At 46.1% G+C, this 17,759-nt stretch overlaps 3 protein-coding genes across 5 annotated transcripts; 1 reads left to right on the top strand and 2 right to left on the bottom strand.

Moving 5' to 3' along the window:
• Positions 1-37: 37 nt before the first annotated feature.
• Positions 38-3,087, bottom strand: LOC310809391 (inactive serine/threonine-protein kinase 19-like). Of its 2 annotated transcripts, XM_083676627.1 has the most exons (7): positions 2,971-3,087; positions 2,686-2,784; positions 2,352-2,497; positions 1,754-1,989; positions 1,333-1,430; positions 769-916; positions 38-493 (listed from the first exon to the last, which is right to left on the bottom strand). In XM_083676627.1, exons 2-7 carry the CDS (start codon positions 2,780-2,782, stop codon positions 448-450), a joined length of 771 nt encoding a protein of 256 aa, XP_083532753.1. In that variant the 5' UTR covers positions 2,783-2,784; positions 2,971-3,087; the 3' UTR covers positions 38-447. The 2 variants fall into 2 exon arrangements, 1 of the variants encoding a protein (XP_083532753.1); XR_014554397.1 differs by lacking the exons at positions 38-493; positions 2,971-3,087 and adding an exon at positions 503-676 and having other exon boundaries at positions 711-916; positions 2,686-2,826.
• dxo (decapping exoribonuclease) lies at positions 3,051-12,809 on the top strand. Of its 2 annotated transcripts, none has more exons than XM_083676624.1 (7): positions 3,051-3,201; positions 3,768-4,225; positions 4,704-4,930; positions 5,511-5,730; positions 7,241-7,376; positions 7,672-7,766; positions 9,342-12,809. In XM_083676624.1, exons 2-7 carry the CDS (start codon positions 3,774-3,776, stop codon positions 9,490-9,492), a joined length of 1,281 nt encoding a protein of 426 aa, XP_083532750.1. In that variant the 5' UTR covers positions 3,051-3,201; positions 3,768-3,773; the 3' UTR covers positions 9,493-12,809. The 2 variants fall into 2 exon arrangements, with proteins under 2 accessions (XP_083532750.1, XP_083532751.1); XM_083676625.1 differs by lacking the exon at positions 3,051-3,201 and adding an exon at positions 3,412-3,493 and having other exon boundaries at positions 3,772-4,225.
• Positions 12,810-12,877: 68 nt separating this feature from the next.
• On the bottom strand, positions 12,878-17,251 carry slc25a17l (solute carrier family 25 member 17-like). Its single transcript, XM_083676626.1, has 9 exons — positions 16,858-17,251; positions 16,405-16,465; positions 16,091-16,157; positions 15,557-15,705; positions 14,871-14,987; positions 14,368-14,513; positions 13,916-14,011; positions 13,369-13,451; positions 12,878-13,034 (listed from the first exon to the last, which is right to left on the bottom strand). The coding sequence occupies exons 1-9, from the start codon at positions 16,930-16,932 to the stop codon at positions 12,887-12,889; spliced, it is 942 nt and encodes a 313-aa protein (XP_083532752.1). The 5' UTR covers positions 16,933-17,251; the 3' UTR covers positions 12,878-12,886.
• Positions 17,252-17,759: the final 508 nt, after the last annotated feature.

Below are 17,759 nucleotides of genomic sequence, written 5' to 3'. Positions count from 1 at the left end.
AAAAACAACTGTCATTTGTTTTATTTGAAGAGGAGCCACTGGATTTCACAGTACATAAATTGCCAGGTATTTTTCTCATTGCATTGATCAATGGTAACTACACAATAATCACAATGTCTGTTTTATCACAAACAGTAGAAACACTGCTTCAAAATAAAGTACTAACAATATATATGTATATATATATATCCCATAAAAAGAGACATTGGATAATCATTTCAACCAGTTACCTTTATTAAAGATAATTCAACCTGACAAAAGTCTTAATTTACACAATTGGCATTTCCTCAATTGTCAAAAAGAAAACTAAATCATAACCTCATTCAAATGTAAGGCAATAAATTAAATTGATCACAAGGTCATTTAGGTATCCATGAGCACATGGCGTGGTCAGCTCTGAGAGGTTCCTCTGTGGCCATGTTCCAACAGTCAGCCAGTCCAGGACAATCAGGTTTCAACAAATCGTAACAGCGTTCCAGAAGTCGTGGGTATACTAGAAAAAGAGAGATTTTTTTTTTTTTTTAGTAAGCACACAATTACCCAGCATGCATTAAATTAACTTATTTAAGACCGTCAGGCCGTGTTCCAAAAGGCGTTCTTGGCAAATGTCATTGGTGTTCTTCCACGTACAGACATGCTCTACCTAGAGCGTCTTCCACGTACAGACATGCTCTACCTAGAGCGTTCTTCCACGTACAGACATGCTCTACCTAGAGCGATAAAAAGAACGCGTTTTGGAACACAGCCGTAGTTTCTAACCCGTCTTACCATTCTACCAGCTCTGCCCCAACGATGTCGTGGACATGGTACTTCATTTCAAATTTAACCTGCGCGGTGGTACGCCTCCCCTCCAGCTCTGTCTTTAGGACCTCGTTATATTTGGACTTCTTGACCATGCCGAGCACCGCTTTACGACCTGAGCAGGGGGAAGGAGGGAGGTCGGAAGAACAAACAACAAGACAATTACCAGTGCTGTGGTAATCAGTCACTTTGGAAGAGTGGAGTTGACATTCCACAGACACCTCATGGAGAAGTCTGGGGAGAATCAAGAGTTAGTTTGGACAGCAGACCACCTCCCGTAGTCTGTTAGTTAACTCACCAACTGCCAAAGAATTCCGGAACACCCACCACCTAGAGTACCAAGTGTTCTATGTGGTGTTTACCTAGCAACAACACTCTGATTGGCTACACAATTAAGCACCTATAATTGATGCATTTTTGGTGAATAAGGTCACCCTTGGCACTCTGGAATGTTGACAATGTGGGCGACTTCATTCACCCTCGGCACTGAAGGAGTTAAGGGTTCGGTGTTTGCGTGTGAGTGGCACCTACCTTGTATTAGGTACTTGGCAAATTTGCCAGAGTTGGGAATGGAGAGCCACCAGCTGCCTGCGTCTCTCACGGTCAGAACCCCCGACTTCACAAGCTGCCTGGGTGGCAAGAGGAAGGAGTCGTTAGAAATGGTAGAAAATTGTGGGTGGTGTGTGATAGATAGATAGGTAAATAGATATCTAGACAGGAAGGTACTGTATTGATCACTGAGGGGAAATTACAGAGGAGTCATTATTAGCAATGGTAGAAAATAGGAGGCATATTAACAAATCTTACATTCGAAGGATACAGCACAGGGCATTATTTGACAATGTAATTTGTCAAAAAAACAAAAACAGTCACAATGTATCTATTCATACAAGGGTCTGATACATGAAGATGCAAATGCATGCACAAAGTGGAGGCCTTCATTGGCTCATACGTTATCTCTGAGTCTGTGAAGTGGAACTCCTTCAGCATTGTGTCCTTGTTGAAGCTCAGGACACTGCAAAAGGGCAGCACTTTCTCCAGGAACTTCTCCACGGTGGCCAGCGTCTGTCTCCCCTCTTCCCCTGCCAGGACTTTAGCCTTGTAATCTGCAGCGAACACCAGTCCGAAGGCATTGGAGTCAAAGCCTAGCTGGAACATCAGCAGCTCCCCCTGTTCTCTCAGTTCACTCTGAAAGAGATAGATAGAGATAGATTGAAGACCCATCTCTTCAGGCTACATCTTAACGGTCCCTCTTAAAGACCTCTTCACCCCCACTACCCCCTTGTACAAGCTTCTCTCCTGTTAATAATGAAAAATAAAAAATAAATCTTCTTGTGACTGCCAATGGTCCCTGGTCTGAGCATTGATTACATTATCTTATGATGACTGATGGATAGATGATTGACTTACTTAAACAAATGTATTTGTTGTTGTAAGTCGCTTTGGATAAAGGCGTCTGCTAAATGCCATCAATGTCAATGTAAAGACAGAGAAGGAAAACAACAACATTTGGACCCTTCTCTGGGTGGAATGTTTATTAGATGGCATACCAGTTGTCTGTCCACCGAGGTCTTGTCAGTGTGCATGCTGTAGAGCTGGTGTTTCAGGACGATCTGAGGCATGGTGTCGTTGAACAGCTTCCTCGGGAACAGAGTCATGAGCTGCTGCAGGGTGGCTTTGACGTCGACGGGTCCCTCTGGGAGAACAAACAGACAAGGGAGTCAACAGACAACGTAATCCTTAATGTTTGTTGTTGTTTTTTAAGTCCACCTTAGCAACAACAAAAGCAACCAGGAAGCTGAGTGTGTAATAATGACTTATGGAGATATTAAGCATCTGGCATATGGTTATATAACGTAATAGTTATTGATGAGACGTCCATACCGTCTCCATCATTGACAGCTCCGAATTGCTTTGTAGTTCCAATTCTTCGCTTCTTCACTTTAAAAGTGTCTGAAATCAGCGCCCTTTTTCGGTTCATAACTTAAAGAGATGCGGGGGAAACAACAGTAAGTTGGTGATCTGATGAAACGTTACAGCACACAGAGCTAGCATGAGGCTAACCGACGTAGCTAGACGTGTTCTCACAACTGAACCAGGGACACTTTATCGGCTTGTTCTCCACGTCTGCACAGTGCATTTACTAGCAATGTAACGTCTTAAACACACCTGATGTTGTGTTAACATTGCTTTAGAAATCCGCTCAGTATATCAACGACTTGGTGTGACTTCAAACTATTTGAACCACACAATCACGTCGACGGTGTTCTTCTTCTGCCGAGACCGGCTGACGGGCGAGGAGAAGGCTGAGCTCCGTCGTTACCGCCGCCTCTGGTCGGGGAGCCACCACGCACCTCCCGCAGCCAGAAAAGTAGTCCTACGCTTGCTAGCTAGCTGGAGGTGAGTAAATATTATGCCGTGCATTCCGTCTCTTTTACCCGAATACAAACGTCACTACGCTAAGCATGCATACTCTAACATGCATTGCTTCATGTTTTGTGCTAGCTACGTTTCTGCCTTTAACTAACCGAGCCTTTGGTGATATGCACGGAGCTAGCAGTAGTAGCCTAGCTACTGCAGACACCGTTGTGGTCAGACCTCTGCTGTGAGTCTGATGTTATCAAGACATTCGTCTGCTCAGCTGCCACCGATCGTTGCATTCTCCTTCTCTAGACAGAGAGAGTGGGTCTTAGTGAGTGTGCGCATTGCAGTTTACATCCCAAAAGGACAACTACTACTAGGCCTAAATCCCTAAACTTACTTCCTAGCAAGTTTCCCCACTTTCCAGAAAGACTGGATACTGGAAACAGCCTATCCTGTTCTTCCATATCAGTGTTGATCAGGAGTTTGTAATAGAAAAGGAGGGCATCCAGTTTAGAACACAATCTATTATACTAACTATAACTATACTAACTAACTATATTAACTACTCAATCTATGTAACAAGTGTTTGTGTCCCTCCACAGGTAGCCATGGACCAACGCCACCACCACAGACCCCAACATCCATACTCCAGAGATAGGGACGACAGTGGTGGGGGCCACTTTCAGCACAAGCGCTTCCGATCAAGTCATCACCACCAGCACGCCGGCCCGTCTCGCACGTCCCCCCCGACTGGCTCTCAGACCCTGAGCACACAGCGCCAGCTGTACGAGAGAGACTTCCCCTTGTACAAACAGCCTGTGGAAGTCGGCCATTTCTCCCTGGACTCCGAACGCAGGTTTTTCAACGACGGTCGGCAGTTGCGTTACTACGTGGAGCCTGAGAAGGGGTGCCCCAACTTTGACCTGAGGGACGGCTACCAGGACCGCTTTGTAAAGAGAGACGACGGGGTGAAGGAGAATCTGGACCACCTCCTGAGGTGGATCCTGGCCAACAAAGCCAAGCTGCAGTCAAGGGAGGCAGCAGCCTCGTCATCCGCATGGTGAGAGACGGTTGTTTCAACTGGGCCTGCCTGGTTTCAGTTCCCTCATATGTCCTTCTGACGTATGAACTTATAACAGTGTATATATGTAGATCAGTTATTTATCCACTGCACAGCCTTTTACACTTTTGTGTTTGTCTACTTTGTTACATCTTTGCACTTGTCCTTTGTGTTGTGATTATGTGTCACTGGTAGCTGCAACATTTTAATTTCCCCCGGGGATCAATACAGTATCTATCTATCTGTCTGTCTGTCTGTCTGTCTGTCTGTCTGTCTGTCTGTCTGTCTGTCTGTCTTCCTTCATCAATTGGAACGCCTTTCATCTTTCATTAGGGTGCGACACCAAAGGCCTTTTGCTTTGGCCAATGCAGTGTGAGCTATTGGCCCCTCACCTCGTTCCAGTTCACCTCCCGTTACCTCACCTCGCCTGTTGGTGGCGTGTGTTTTGTCTTTGTCTTTGATCGACCTCTCCTCCCAGCCCGTTGGGTGTGGACGTCGTGACGTGGCGCGGCCACCTCACCAAGCTGCTGACCACCCCCTACGAGATGCGGGAGGGCTGGATGCTAGCTGTCACCCTGCTGGGGGGCACGCTGTACATCAGCGAGGTGGAGACGGACGCCGCACGCAGCGATCGGGAGAACCGCACCGAGAGGCACGCAGAGATGACGTACTGGGGGTACAAGTTTGAACAGTACACCTGCGCAGGTGGGTACAGGTGTACAGGTCCTCTGTGGCTCGGTTGGTAGAGCGTGGCGCGAACGACGCTTAGGTCGTGGGTTTGATTCCTGCTGGGACCATATATACTGGAATGTATGCGCTCACTGCAGTGTAAGTCGCTTTGGGTAAAAGCATCTGCTAAATGGCATGTATAGAGGAGGATAGCCTGCCTCAGGATGTAACATTAACTGTTTGGTCTACCAGCCAAGGTGTCTGGTGGATGAGAAAATTCACCAGCCACTCTGATTCTTTCCCGGCAACATTTATCTATTAAAAACAACATTAAGGCAAATATCACAACAACAAAAAACATTAGCATGACTCATTTTGTCGTGGGACGGGTGTTCATTTCTTGCCCTGGCCTGACTCCTTGTTGATGTTTCATTATCCACTTATGTGAAAATCACAGAGGCCTTAAACTTGAATGTATTTTACTGGAGTTTCTGGAGTAAACCGTCGGCCATCATCAGATATTTGGGGTGCTTTTTGCCCAAAGACGGCTGCCTGTAAAAGTTCCACACACATGAAGTCATACGTCATCTTCCAGTCACACTGTTGTTTCGTTCAGACGATGTGCAAAGTCTTCCTGATCCCGGCGGGGTGGTGAACACCAACGAGGCCTTCTGCACCGTGGTCCAGACCCGGCTAGCCGAGCACAGACTGCTCTTCTCCGGCGAGGTGGACTGTCGGGATAAAGACCCCAAGGCCCCGACGCCTCCGGCCTGCTACATCGAGCTGAAGACCTCCGCGGAGATCTGCAACCCCAAACAACGCAGCAACTTCCACAGGTAACTGCTCCACAGACTACAACACGTACAACACTCTGCTGTCCCGTCTCCTCACATCCACCCCCCCCCACCGTCACATCACCCCTGTACCCCAGGATCTCCACAGGCTCCCCAACGCAGCAGCAACCTCCACAGGTAACTCTGAGCGATGATAGAAATTATATGATATTCTATTGTAAGTGTAACCGAGTTGAGATGGTAAAACTCACTCCTCAAGTTCAAATACCCCCACCTACCCGTGCTGTTGAATAGGTAGCTTTTTGATAGCGTAGCTGGTTGACATTGGGGATTTTTGAGGAGACGGTCACGTGTGTCAGCAAGTCAGAGGTCGCAAGTTCGAGACTCAGTCGGAGCAAATTGAATTGCGGGGCGACTGTTTGCCATGACTTGACGTCTGTTTCATGTGCAGCTCTACAGTACACAGTCTGTTTCGAGATGGCGTACAGTAGCGTTGTTGTGTGTGTGTTGCTGTCATGCCAAGACTTGTTTGGCGATACAGGAACTAAGGCAGGTTTATGACTCCACAGAGTTACTGTGTGCCAGGCTGGCACTTAACACCTCTTATTCATTTTTTTTTTTTTTTCTTTTTTTTTTAATAAATATGTTTTTAGGGCCTTTCTGCTTTATTGGGATATAGACAGTAGAGGTTGACAGGAAGGATGGGTGAGAGAGAGGAGAGGTGACATGGCAAGATAGGTTGAGGGTTGGAATCGAACCAGGGACCTTGCGGTTACGTGGTCAGCGCATTAGTGTGTCATAGTGGCAGAATTTTAGCCCCAATCCGCCCCAATCTTCTTAAGTTTACCATCCCCCAGAAGGAAAATGTCTGGGAGCTCTGTGGAATGTCTTGAGGTGTCAACGCTGTGATCATCAGTTTGGATGTAATAAGATGGATTGTGGTTGGGTCTCCTCCTGGTCTCTTTATCAAAAGCTTGTATGTAAATACTGTTTTGTTTTGAATGACCAGTGGTCATCTCTCTATCTCTCTCTATTAGGATGTAACATTTCTCTATGAAGTACTCGCCTTGTAATAGTTGTATAAGCATACAGTATTATTAAAGCCTCACTTGATTCATTCTATTTGACCTTTCTTGCACTAATGCAGCACAAACTCAACAATTCTTTGCACATGGTAATAATTACATTGGAGTCAGATTATCAATATTAGATATGTTTTATGGTCCTCTGTGGCTCAGTTGGTAGAGCACGGCGCTAACAACGCTTAGGTCGTGGGTTTGATTCCTGCTGGGACCATCTATACTGAAACATGGATGCACTCACTGCAATGTAAGTCGCTTTGGATAAAAGCGTCAGCTAAATGGCATATATATACTGTATGTTTTGCTATTAACAAAATATAGCCAAAAGTCTCTGCCAAACCTTCACGTGGAAGCTGATATTAATATATATCAGTCTACAATGCTATGCCAATAATCACCCCTCCTATTAATTTTCAATGGCAGAATTTCCCCTGAGTGCTGAATCTCAATCGCCTGTGTGCTTCATTCAGGTTCAAACTGCTGAAGTGGTGGGCACAGTCCTTTCTCCCCGGGGTCCCGAGGATCGTCGCTGGTTTCCGTGATCACGATGGAGTTGTTGTGTCTGTCGAGACGTTCCACATCTCCAAGATGTCTCAGCTCATCAAAGTAAGGTCCAGGGTTTTTTTGTTTTTTTTCTCAGATTATGACACAGAGTTCTGACACCGTGTGTTTCAAAACCCTCCGTCGTGTTTAAACACGTGTCTCATCGGCAGTCATTGCGTTCTTTTACGCACAGATGAAAGTAGTTGTAACTGTGTGTTATGTATTGTTGTAAACTGCATGTTAAATGGCTCCCTTGTAAAAGAGACCTTGGTCTCAATGGGATTCCCCGCTAAAATGAAGGTTAAATAGAAAATAAAATAAGAATTCTAAGTCCTTGTCTCTTCTCTCTCCCCTGCAGAATGAATTCAACTGCTGGAAGCCGACCGTGTGTATGAACTTCTGCAGTGACTTCCTGTTCTTTGTGAAGAGTGTGGTCAGAGAAGACAGTCCCAGGTGAGGGGTGATGCTGTATGGTTAAGACAGTCCCAGGTGAGGGGTGATGCTGTATGGTTAAGACAGTCCCAGGTGAGGGGTGATGCTGTATGGTTAAGACAGTCCCAGGTGAGGGGTGATGCTGTATGGTTAAGACAGTCCCAGGTGAGGGGTGATGCTGTATGGTTAAGACAGTCCCAGGTGAGGGGTGATGCTGTATGGTTAAGACAGTCCCAGGTGAGGGGTGATGCTGTATGGTTAAGACAGTCCCAGGTGAGGGGTGATGCTGTATGGTTAAGACAGTCCCAGGTGAGGGGTGATGCTGTATGGTTAAGACAGTCCCAGGTGAGGGGTGATGCTGTATGGTTAAGACAGTCCCAGGTGAGGGGTGATGCTGTATGGTTAAGACAGTCCCAGGTGAGGGGTGATGCTGTATGGTTAAGACAGTCCCAGGTGAGGGGTGATGCTGTATGGTTAAGACAGTCCCAGGTGAGGGGTGATGCTGTATGGTTAAGACAGTCCCAGGTGAGGGGTGATGCTGTATGGTTAAGACAGTCCCAGGTGAGGGGTGATGCTGTATGGTTAAGACAGTCCCAGGTGAGGGGTGATGCTGTATGGTTAAGACAGTCCCAGGTGAGGGGTGATGCTGTATGGTTAAGACAGTCCCAGGTGAGGGGTGATGCTGTATGGTTAAGATTACTCAACTCAAGTCAGGTCTTGTTTATGTGTCATTACAGTAAATACAAGTATACGACATGCCTGAGAGAGCAGCTCTGCAACATCAACAGTAGAATGTAACAAGGATAACGTGAATAGTTACCTCCAGGGAATAGTGTACTGTGTGAATAGTTACCTCCAGGGAATAGTGTACTATGTGAATAGTTACTTCCAGGGAATAGTGTACTATGTGAATGGTTACTTCCAGGGAATAGTGTACTATGTGAATAGTTACTTCCAGGGAATAGTGTACTATGTGAATGGTTACTTCCAGGGAATAGTGTACTATGTGAATGGTTACTTCCAGGGAATAGTGTACTATGTGAATAGTTACTTCCAGGGAATAGTGTACTATGTGAATGGTTACTTCCAGGGAATAGTGTACTATGTGAATGGTTACTTCCAGGGAATAGTGTACTGTGTGAATAGTTACCTCCAGGGAATAGTGTACTATGTTAATGGTCACCTCCAGTGGTTACTGAATGTTGTGACCTCTTGGGAGGGGACTGAAGGTACTGTAAGCAGTAGTTGTGTAGCATCGCCCTAACACTCTTTATTCAGTCTGCCTTCTCGACTGACGGGCTTTCAAAATGTCCACACCACACGTGTGTCGTTGCATGTATACACCGTCCAGTGCTTTCTTTGTGAGGGCGCTCGCTGCATCTACTGTCATAACATCTTGTGATGAATGTCGGATAGATGGTTCGCTTACTTAAACAAATGTATTGTTGTACATCGCTTTGGATAAAGGCGTCTGCTAAATGCCATAAATGTAAAAAGTAAACATGCCTATAAGAGCCCTGTGTTACGAGCACTCAAGAGTTTCCTCAGTAACTTCCCCTCTCTCTAAGTACCAGGTGTGTGTTTGTTCTCCTCCAGGGTGGTGTACCTGTTTACCTGGGAGCCACACAGAGACGTGACGTACTCCATCCACAGAGACTCTCGCTACTCTTTCCTGCCAGACTGGTACGTGAGGGACATAACCAGCTCCAGCAGTCGCGACACACACCACCACACTCCTCAGACCTGAGGCTGAGCACACCTGAGCACACCTGAGCAGGCCTTTTATACTGTACATATAGACTATGCAGTCTGGCGAGGGAGGTGGAGCTTAAAGAGGGTGGTTCACAAGAACATGTATGAGAAACAGCCACATTTTGCCCTTTTGAATCAAGGACTGGCATGTTGTAAATTAGTTTGGACTTCAGCAAGACACACAGCCATCTGGATTCTCAGATGGTGTCCAGGCGCTGAGCTGAACTGAAACCTTTTTTTAATTGAAAGATGCATTGCCTTTTAACGATTGTTTGTTTGTCTTTTTATTTGTGTACAAGAATGGGTTTGTCACAGTGATTGTGTTGTCCGAATTGTCAGGTCTGAAATTGTCGAGCAATAAAAAAAACACCATGACAACTTTATAATTTTCCAAACAAACTTAATTTATTAACCCCAGGCTTTATCAATAAGTGACCATGTCCAGGACAAATTAGTACATTCATTAAATTGTCACAAACTTTGTTACATACAACAACAAAAAACATACAGTAACCACTGCACTGTAAATCATAAGGAAGGGATGGCTTCAAGTAAGAATATCAGTGTTGCATCAGAAGTTTTAACCAGAGTATTTGTATGTAAACTGTTCAGTGTACAGACTGCAAAGTTGCCATGTCGATTTGATTCACCCCTCCATTGTATGAGGTATTGAAAATGATAAAAGAATAACTGCATTCTGATCTTAAAGTGCAGCCAACTCAGTGTGGTGCAAACTTTCAGATGCTTTGTGTAGAAAACTAGATGCAGAATACAGAGTACCGTAAACGTTAATTATACTCCATTACCGCTCCATTTCAACCTCAATGCTCTGAGTGACTGCTCTGAGTGACTGCTCCCCAGTGAGTCAGCCCGTTCACAGGACCAGGCGACCGGTTCCGACCGGTCTGAGGACACAACAAATGGAATTAAAAAGAACCGATGTCTGAGAAGCAGGACGCTTGTTAAGTGACGGTGACAAAGCACCACGGAGGGAAGTAGATACAGTCGGCCAGTTCTGAAAACAGTCCTCCACAGAATCCCAAGGCACAGCTCATCAAACCATACATCACAGACTGAGCCACAGGCTGGGTTCCAAAATGCCTTCTTGCGCCCTTGTCTAGATCTGCACTTGGTACACGCTTTAGATGGAGCGCAAGAACACATTTTGAATATATATTTTTTAGGGCATTTCTGATTTATTGGGACAGAGACGGTAGAGATTGACAGGAAGGATGGGTGAGAGAGAGAGGAGGGATGACATGCAAGATAGGCCGAGGGTCGGAATCGAACCAGGAACCTTGCGGTTACGTGGTAAGCGCATTGGTGTGCTACGCCACTGAGCACCCCCACATTTTGGAACACAACCATACTGTACCACAAGTCGGAAGAGGAAACAGACCATCATTACTCTACACTCACTGTCCACTTAACATCATAAACTCAGATGGTATAACGACCGGTCTTCATGCCGTGCTTGATGCGTCGTCCGTCTTTAGTGCTGTAAGAAGTGCTACTGTCTTTTCAGAGTCTGTAGTTCTTAGTTAGGAGAGGCACTCAGCACAAGGAAGGTTGCTAGCTGGATTATGCTAATTGCTAACAATGACAATGTCTTTCTTGATGCTGCTGTTCAATTAGCCCCCAAAACACACTACGTTTACTGAGCTCTCTGTTCTCCAGCCTAAAACCCTGCTGGTGGTCTGTGTAGTAAAGACAGAATATATTTCATGAACTGGTCTTTTCTGTTTATCATGGGGGGAAAAAAAATACATTGTTTATGTTTTAGATTGTTTTAACTGCCAGGCCATACATATACTGTATTTACCTGATGATCAAATTTTTCTATTCTGAGATTATTAAAACATGTTTTAAAAACATAATGTTTTGATCCTTTGACCCGACCCACTGTCCATTTCTCCATCTACCGAGCAGCAAAGAGGTAAAAACCAATGTTAATATTACTAGTTTTGTAAAACATATTTAAGGTTTAATACTGACACGCTCAGTAAATGGAATTAGTTTTTTCTGTCTTGCAGACATTTCTCAAGGTTAAGACCTTATGGTAAACCACCAACATATGCTCTTAAAAAGTTGCACATCACAGAATGACTCTTTGTTATATTCAGAATTAAAATGTTAAGACCTATGTGAGGAATGGTTCACTGGCTTAATTAAATCAAAGGCAATACGAGATACTACAGGCAGAGGAATAAAACCACGATCAGCTTTTGGTCTCCCATTCAGGCGGAGATGTGTTTATCATAATTGGTAATGTCCTGTGTGTGAGGCGAGGGTTTTTTCCTGACCACCAACTTCTAACCAGGAAAATCTCTGCGCCCCTAGTTACAGCCTTGAGTCCTTGGTCAGGAACAACTTCTGACCTATGTATGAAAAATGCAGATGTACTGGCAAAAACGCGGACACACTGTATGAAACACTCAAAGCATCTTGTGTTTTTTTTTGTCCCCTGTGTCAATAGTAAACAAATAGCTTTTGTCTGATCAGCTGGGCCATCCAGCACACAGGCACTGGACTTTGTCACAGCGAGGCATGAAATCAGCACCTGTCTCAATGGAGTGAAATCTCTCTGGGAAGGGTTGGCAGTGGTCCTCGGGGGTGAGGGGGCACCTTGACACAGTGCTTTAAATACAATACGGTTGTGTGCAACACCGCAAGATAAAACGTCTTGGTGCGTCACTTCAAGGTTCTTCTGGAGACCGTATTTATCTAGCCGAGGCGCCAGACCGATTCTGCATGCGAAAACATGAAGTTGATCTTGTCGAACAGCAGTTGTTTGACAACACCAAAGCATAAACAAAGTAGAATCAAGAAGACTGTCAGCCATGTTTCGGAGGGCTTATAAGCGTCGGCAGAATAGAAAAAGGTTAAAATCTATTAGTATTCACAGTTATTACAATGACGTCTTAGTAATTGCACAAAATTAATATTCCAGTTTTGGAGGCCCCGCCCACCCAACCTCTTAACCCACCTGCTATAGGACCACTGATAACCATTGTCCAGAGAGATTCACCAATGGGGGGGCAGAGTAGGGAAGACCAATGAGGATACAAGGACCCCCTGAGTGTGGGGGGGTGAGAGCAGAGGTACAGAATAGATGAACCAGCCTATCCCTAGTGCAGGTGTATGCTGGGATGTGGAGTCTTTAGCCCAGTGATTCTCAACCCTGGTCCTGGAAAGCTCAGCAGTGACACACCTGATTCAGCTCGTCAAGGTTTTGAAGATAAGTTGTTATCACTACTTCAATCAGGTGCGATAGATACTGTCGCACTAGGCTGGGATGAACACCTGGACCCCACTGCGGCTCTCCAGGACCAGGGTTGAGTATCGCTGCGTTCGCCAGGGCAGGTCCAGGCCTAAGGCTTGAATCTCACTCAGTGCGTCAGTTTCTTATTCATGCCCATGACCTTGAAGGTGGCTGTGGCGATCTTCTCGTACACCACGAACATGAGAGCGGCCGTGAGGACCGTCTGAAGGAGCTTGGCCTCCAGGCCTTTGTACAAGCCCAGGACACCGTGTCTCCTAGAGGGAGAAAGGGAGTCACTACCGACCTTCCGCCGTAGATTGAAAACCCATCTCTTCAGGCTACATCTTAACAGTCCTTCCTAAGACCTCTTCACCCCCACTACCCTCCCTGTACTAACCCTAACCCCAACCACAACCCTTGAGACCTCTTCACCCCTACTTCCCCCCTGTACAAGTTCCCTCCTTGTGAGGGACAGTTAAGATGTAGCCTGAAGAGATGGGTCTTCAATCTGTAGTGATTGTTACTATAGCTACTGCTGAACCAGCCTCCGCCATTCTCCTCCATTCAGACATACTGTTTGGGGTTCACCAGCGTGTCTAAGTCACTCACTTGATTCTGTCCAAAAGGAGGGAGACTACATTCCGGAGGCTTCCCAGAGCACCGCCCCTGCCCTCCGGTTTATGCTGCCCAAACTGTAGGGGGGGACAGAGAGCGTCAGAGAGAATAGTGTCTTGTTCTATGGTATCAGACAGGGATGGATCAGTGAGTGTCAGCATAAGCACAATTATTAACAGTAATAGTCCAAAGGCCATCCTCTCCTATCGCATAGCCTCCATGGCTATGAGCTTGGCAGCATGAATGTATGTACATTTTCTAACCCCTAACCCACATTATGTGGTCCCAAAGCTTCTGAAAGTTACACATTTAAGAGATATTCATACTGAAAGTAAATAATTAGCGTAAGAATGACCGCTACCAGCTCACAGCCATAAAAATGCCTTTTCTAAAGCCTTTAGGAGCGGGTGGCCTGTTGTTGAACCGAAGAGAAGAAGCTCTGAGATTCATCTGTGTGTGTGTGTGTGTGTGTGTGTGTGTGTGTGTGTCGTTGTGTGTGTGTCTGTGTGTGTGTGTGTGTATGCGTGTGTTTACAGTTTACCCTTAAAATGGCCTGGACTGTCTGCAGGGGATACGTTGCCGTGGTAGCGATGGCCTTGGCAACGGCTCCAATGAGAAAGATCTCGGCTGATGAGATCTGTGAGCAGACAGAAACAAAGGCTTGTGTTATCTTTCAGCCTGAATGACACTCCAGACACTCCACGGCACAGGGGGTTCAGAGCTCCACAGCAGCACTGTACTGTGGAGAGGGAGAGAGAGAGAGAGAGAGAGAGAGAGAGATAAAGGGGGGAGAGAGAGAGAGAGAGAGAGAGATAGAGAGAGAGAGAGAGGGGAGAGAGAGAGAGAGAGAGGGGAGAGAGAGAGAGAGAGAGAGATGGCAAGGAGTCAGAATGAAAGAAAGAAAGAGATGCAAAGGAGTCAGGAAGAAAGAGAGAGATTTCTCTCTCTCCCCCCCTGCCTCCCCCTCCCTCCCTGCCTCTCCCTCCCTCTCACCTTCCTCCCTCCTCGTCCTGCTTTCCTCTTCATGGCCTCGTAGAACATGAACTGCACGGCGGGGTTGAACACCAGGACCAATGAGGGGAGAGTGCCGTTCCAGAGCGTCCCCACCCCCTCGGTGGCGATGATCTGGGAGAACGCATCTACGAGAGAGAGACACACACACACACACACACACACACGATTGTTGTTTCCTGTCATCGTTGTTGTGCTGAAAAGAGACATATAGTGAATATATCCTATTTATGTCTTAAGGGACACACAGACACACACACACACACACAGAGAGACAGACAGACAGACAGACACACACACACACACACAGACACACACACACACACACACACACACACAGACAGACAGACAGACAGACAGACAGACAGACAGACAGACACACACACACACACACAGGGTCTCAAACACACCGACACACACACAGGGTCTCAAACACATGCACACGGGACACACACACAGGGTCTCAAACACACAGGGTCACACACCAAAAATGCCCTTGTAGTGGGTCTGGTGGAGGTCTTCGTTCCTGAACTTTGCCCCCTGCAGCTTCAGCCGTGTGTTGACCACCCACATGGGCGTGGTCAGGAGCACATTCACCGCCCCTGGAGAGGAACACAACACAGAGAGCACAGAGTTGAACTCTGAGGTAACATCTGGTTGCCTCTGTTTCTCTCCTTAAAGGGGCAATCTGGGATTCAAACAACAAACACTCGGCCACTTTTTTTTTTGTGAACAGCTGAGGGACGGGGCTGGAGAAATGTAACCACTCTCAAATTCATAGACGGAGCTTTGGACGCAAGGACTGACAATCTACGAGATAAAAATTCTAGTTTTAACCATGTTCTGAAGCTATGCATGTCTGTTTACAAGCAATGGAGTAAAACAATCTTACATTTTGGGTTCTGATGGGGTAAGACAGTTGAACTGAGCTCATGAGGCATGTACACATTATTTTTTTCAAGAATCAATGGCTATATATCATTATATACAGGTAGGCACCTTAGATATGATGCCAGCAACCCTCCAGTCACCAGCTCACACCCGGCTCCCACCTGGGGTGGGGATCGAACCAACGACCTACAGATCACTGGCCAGCCTCTCTAACCTCTAGGCTACCTGCCGTCCTGTGAGATGCTGGTTGGGTCCTGTAGTAACTAACTAACTCACTCACCTGATATGAAGCCCATGAGCAGGTCTTTGCCGGGTCTGGACTGGCCGCTCACCATCACCTTCTTCAACGTGTTGAAGGTATAGAAGTAGACAAAGTTTGAGCAGCACAGACTGGAGATGACAGGGAACCAACCCCTGTACAGGGATAACCTGGGGGGGGGGAACCAGAGGGCCAATCAGAGGAGGACACAGGGTTTATTCTTTCACAGATGTAAAACATATCAATGGTTTCCATTTTGAACTGGAATAAAACATTTGAACACAAATATACATATACACACACACACACACACACACACACACACACACACACACACACACACACAGGTTCAGCAACCCTCCTAAGTGCATATGATACATTGACGTGGCACAAGTAGCTTCATAATTCTCTCATCATCCATCATTAGAGACTTATGAAGCTACTTGAGTCAATGTGCCGCCACAACTCACAGTAGACAGGATGAGTGGACTCAGCCTGATGTATGACATGACTGTGTACTACGCTGAAGCAGAACAGTACCACAAGAGCACTTACAAGCCTTCCTCCTTCGCTATCTCTGCCAGGATAACAGGGGTGGATTTAGACTTCCGATTCTCATCCACTGAAATGAATCACAGGGACACAAACAGTTACAGGCAAGGACACAGGTAAGGACATCACTCTAGCATCGTAATGGCACTGTGAGTGAGTGAACCCGGGTATCACATCCACCCCCTTATGCAGATGAGCTGGCCTTCACAACATATTTCTTCAAGGCTACACGTTGTGCTTTGAACCCACTGACGCTAGAGGACAGAGTCCAGTCTGCAAGGTGCGTCGCCACACTGACAACCAACGTCCCTACTCACCCTGCAGTCTGATCCTGGCCGTATCCAGAGGAAAGAAAACCGACATCGCCGTCATACTGCCCTACAAACACAAACATTGTGCAATATGAACAGACACGCGGTGCCTTAAAACATCTAACATGGCTTAGTGTCTCCATTGAATCAACACGAGAGATTCTGGCTCCTTGTCATGTGTAGTATGTTATTCTGAACTATGATCTGAGCATATCCACACAAAACGTCAAATAGGGGCATTCAGCCTAAGAGGTTAAAACATCTAACATGGCTTTGTCTCACCGAATCAACATTAGAGATTCTACGATTAAACTGAAAGTTAACAATCTATCAAAGTGTCATTGTGTTGTCTAGTGACACCGGTTAGGCTACATTTCTATGATTTATTCATGTGTCTTGCATCCACATACTTTTTTCGACTAACCTTTGCTAAATCATTTTTCACTGAGTTTGACTTACCACTGCACCTGCCACAGCATGAACCAGCGTCTCATAAGACAGAAGGCCGATTGCGGAGCCACCGTTGTCGGACATCTCTGTTCCTCTTCTAGGGACCAAGTAGTCAAGTCACTGTCAAATTAAACACCCAACCAGCGACCACACAGCGCACCGGGAAACGAGCTGTCGGTTGGGTCTGCCTCGCCGTGGGAATGGAGCGATGAATGGACTTATCTAGCTGTCACTCCATGTTCTGAGTGTGTACCGCTTTGTGTACCCTGACAATGCCATAAACAAGATCGAGGTGTGTAGTAGACCTCTGTTTCTCAATCACATTCTTCGTCGTGCATTGATAAAGTATTCGAAAGGCACGTAAAGCGGGTGATACTGCCATCTACTGTGATGGAGTGTGTATGCGTCTAGTGTGTGTGCATCTGCGTCTGGTATGTACGCGCGACTTTGGGACGCACCTGTTACGATGGATTTTACGCGCCCGTAGAAAGTCGAATATATAAATATATATATACACTCACTGGGCACTTTATTAGGAACACCTGTACACTCATGGTGGAGGTGGTGTAATGGTGTGGGGAATGTTTTCTTGGCACACTTTGGTGGCCAAAAACACATATGTTTGCACGATATCTTGATTAAAAAATGTTTTCGCAAAGGTGAGTCGTTTCTGCGAATAGCCTACGCCACATATTCATCTAGTTAATGTTTCTTAAACTTAGTTCCTCATAGGGAAGGCTTGTACAACCAGCACTGAACTTTGCTTTTGTTTATGGCTTTGAGACTCATATGATGACGCCCAGAGGACTGACCAACTTCACTCGGATCTTATGCGCAATTGTCGCCCTCCAACGTGCGTAAAGGACCGTGGAAAATGGCAGACTGCTTGCTCTAAAGCGACTTGCCTTTAT

The sequence above is a fragment of the Argentina silus genome (genome assembly GCF_951799395.1).
Source record: "Argentina silus genome assembly, chromosome: 9".
Taxonomy (NCBI): domain Eukaryota; kingdom Metazoa; phylum Chordata; class Actinopteri; order Argentiniformes; family Argentinidae; genus Argentina; species Argentina silus.
The sequence above is the reverse complement of the archived record's forward strand: the minus strand, read 5'-3'. Positions and strand labels throughout refer to the sequence as shown.

Excerpts from the sequence above, each read along its gene's own strand:
- LOC310809391 (XM_083676627.1), bottom strand. The coding sequence starts at position 2,782 with ATGAACCGAAAAAGGGCGCTGATTTCAGACACTTTTAAAGTGAAGAAG. Across the intron at positions 1,431-1,753 it reads TTCACAGACTCAGAGATAAC|GCAGCTTGTGAAGTCGGGGG; the intron begins GTATGAGCCAAT and ends CTTGCCACCCAG. Across the intron at positions 917-1,332 it reads TGCCAAGTACCTAATACAAG|GTCGTAAAGCGGTGCTCGGC; the intron begins GTAGGTGCCACT and ends CCCCCTGCTCAG.
- dxo (XM_083676624.1), top strand. The coding sequence starts at position 3,774 with ATGGACCAACGCCACCACCACAGACCCCAACATCCATACTCCAGAGAT. Across the intron at positions 4,931-5,510 it reads TGAACAGTACACCTGCGCAG|ACGATGTGCAAAGTCTTCCT; the intron begins GTGGGTACAGGT and ends TGTTTCGTTCAG. Across the intron at positions 7,767-9,341 it reads GTCAGAGAAGACAGTCCCAG|GGTGGTGTACCTGTTTACCT; the intron begins GTGAGGGGTGAT and ends GTTCTCCTCCAG.
- slc25a17l (XM_083676626.1), bottom strand. The coding sequence starts at position 16,932 with ATGTCCGACAACGGTGGCTCCGCAATCGGCCTTCTGTCTTATGAGACG. Across the intron at positions 16,158-16,404 it reads GGCCAGGATCAGACTGCAGG|TGGATGAGAATCGGAAGTCT; the intron begins GTGAGTAGGGAC and ends GATTCATTTCAG. Across the intron at positions 14,012-14,367 it reads CAGGACGAGGAGGGAGGAAG|ATCTCATCAGCCGAGATCTT; the intron begins GTGAGAGGGAGG and ends GTCTGCTCACAG.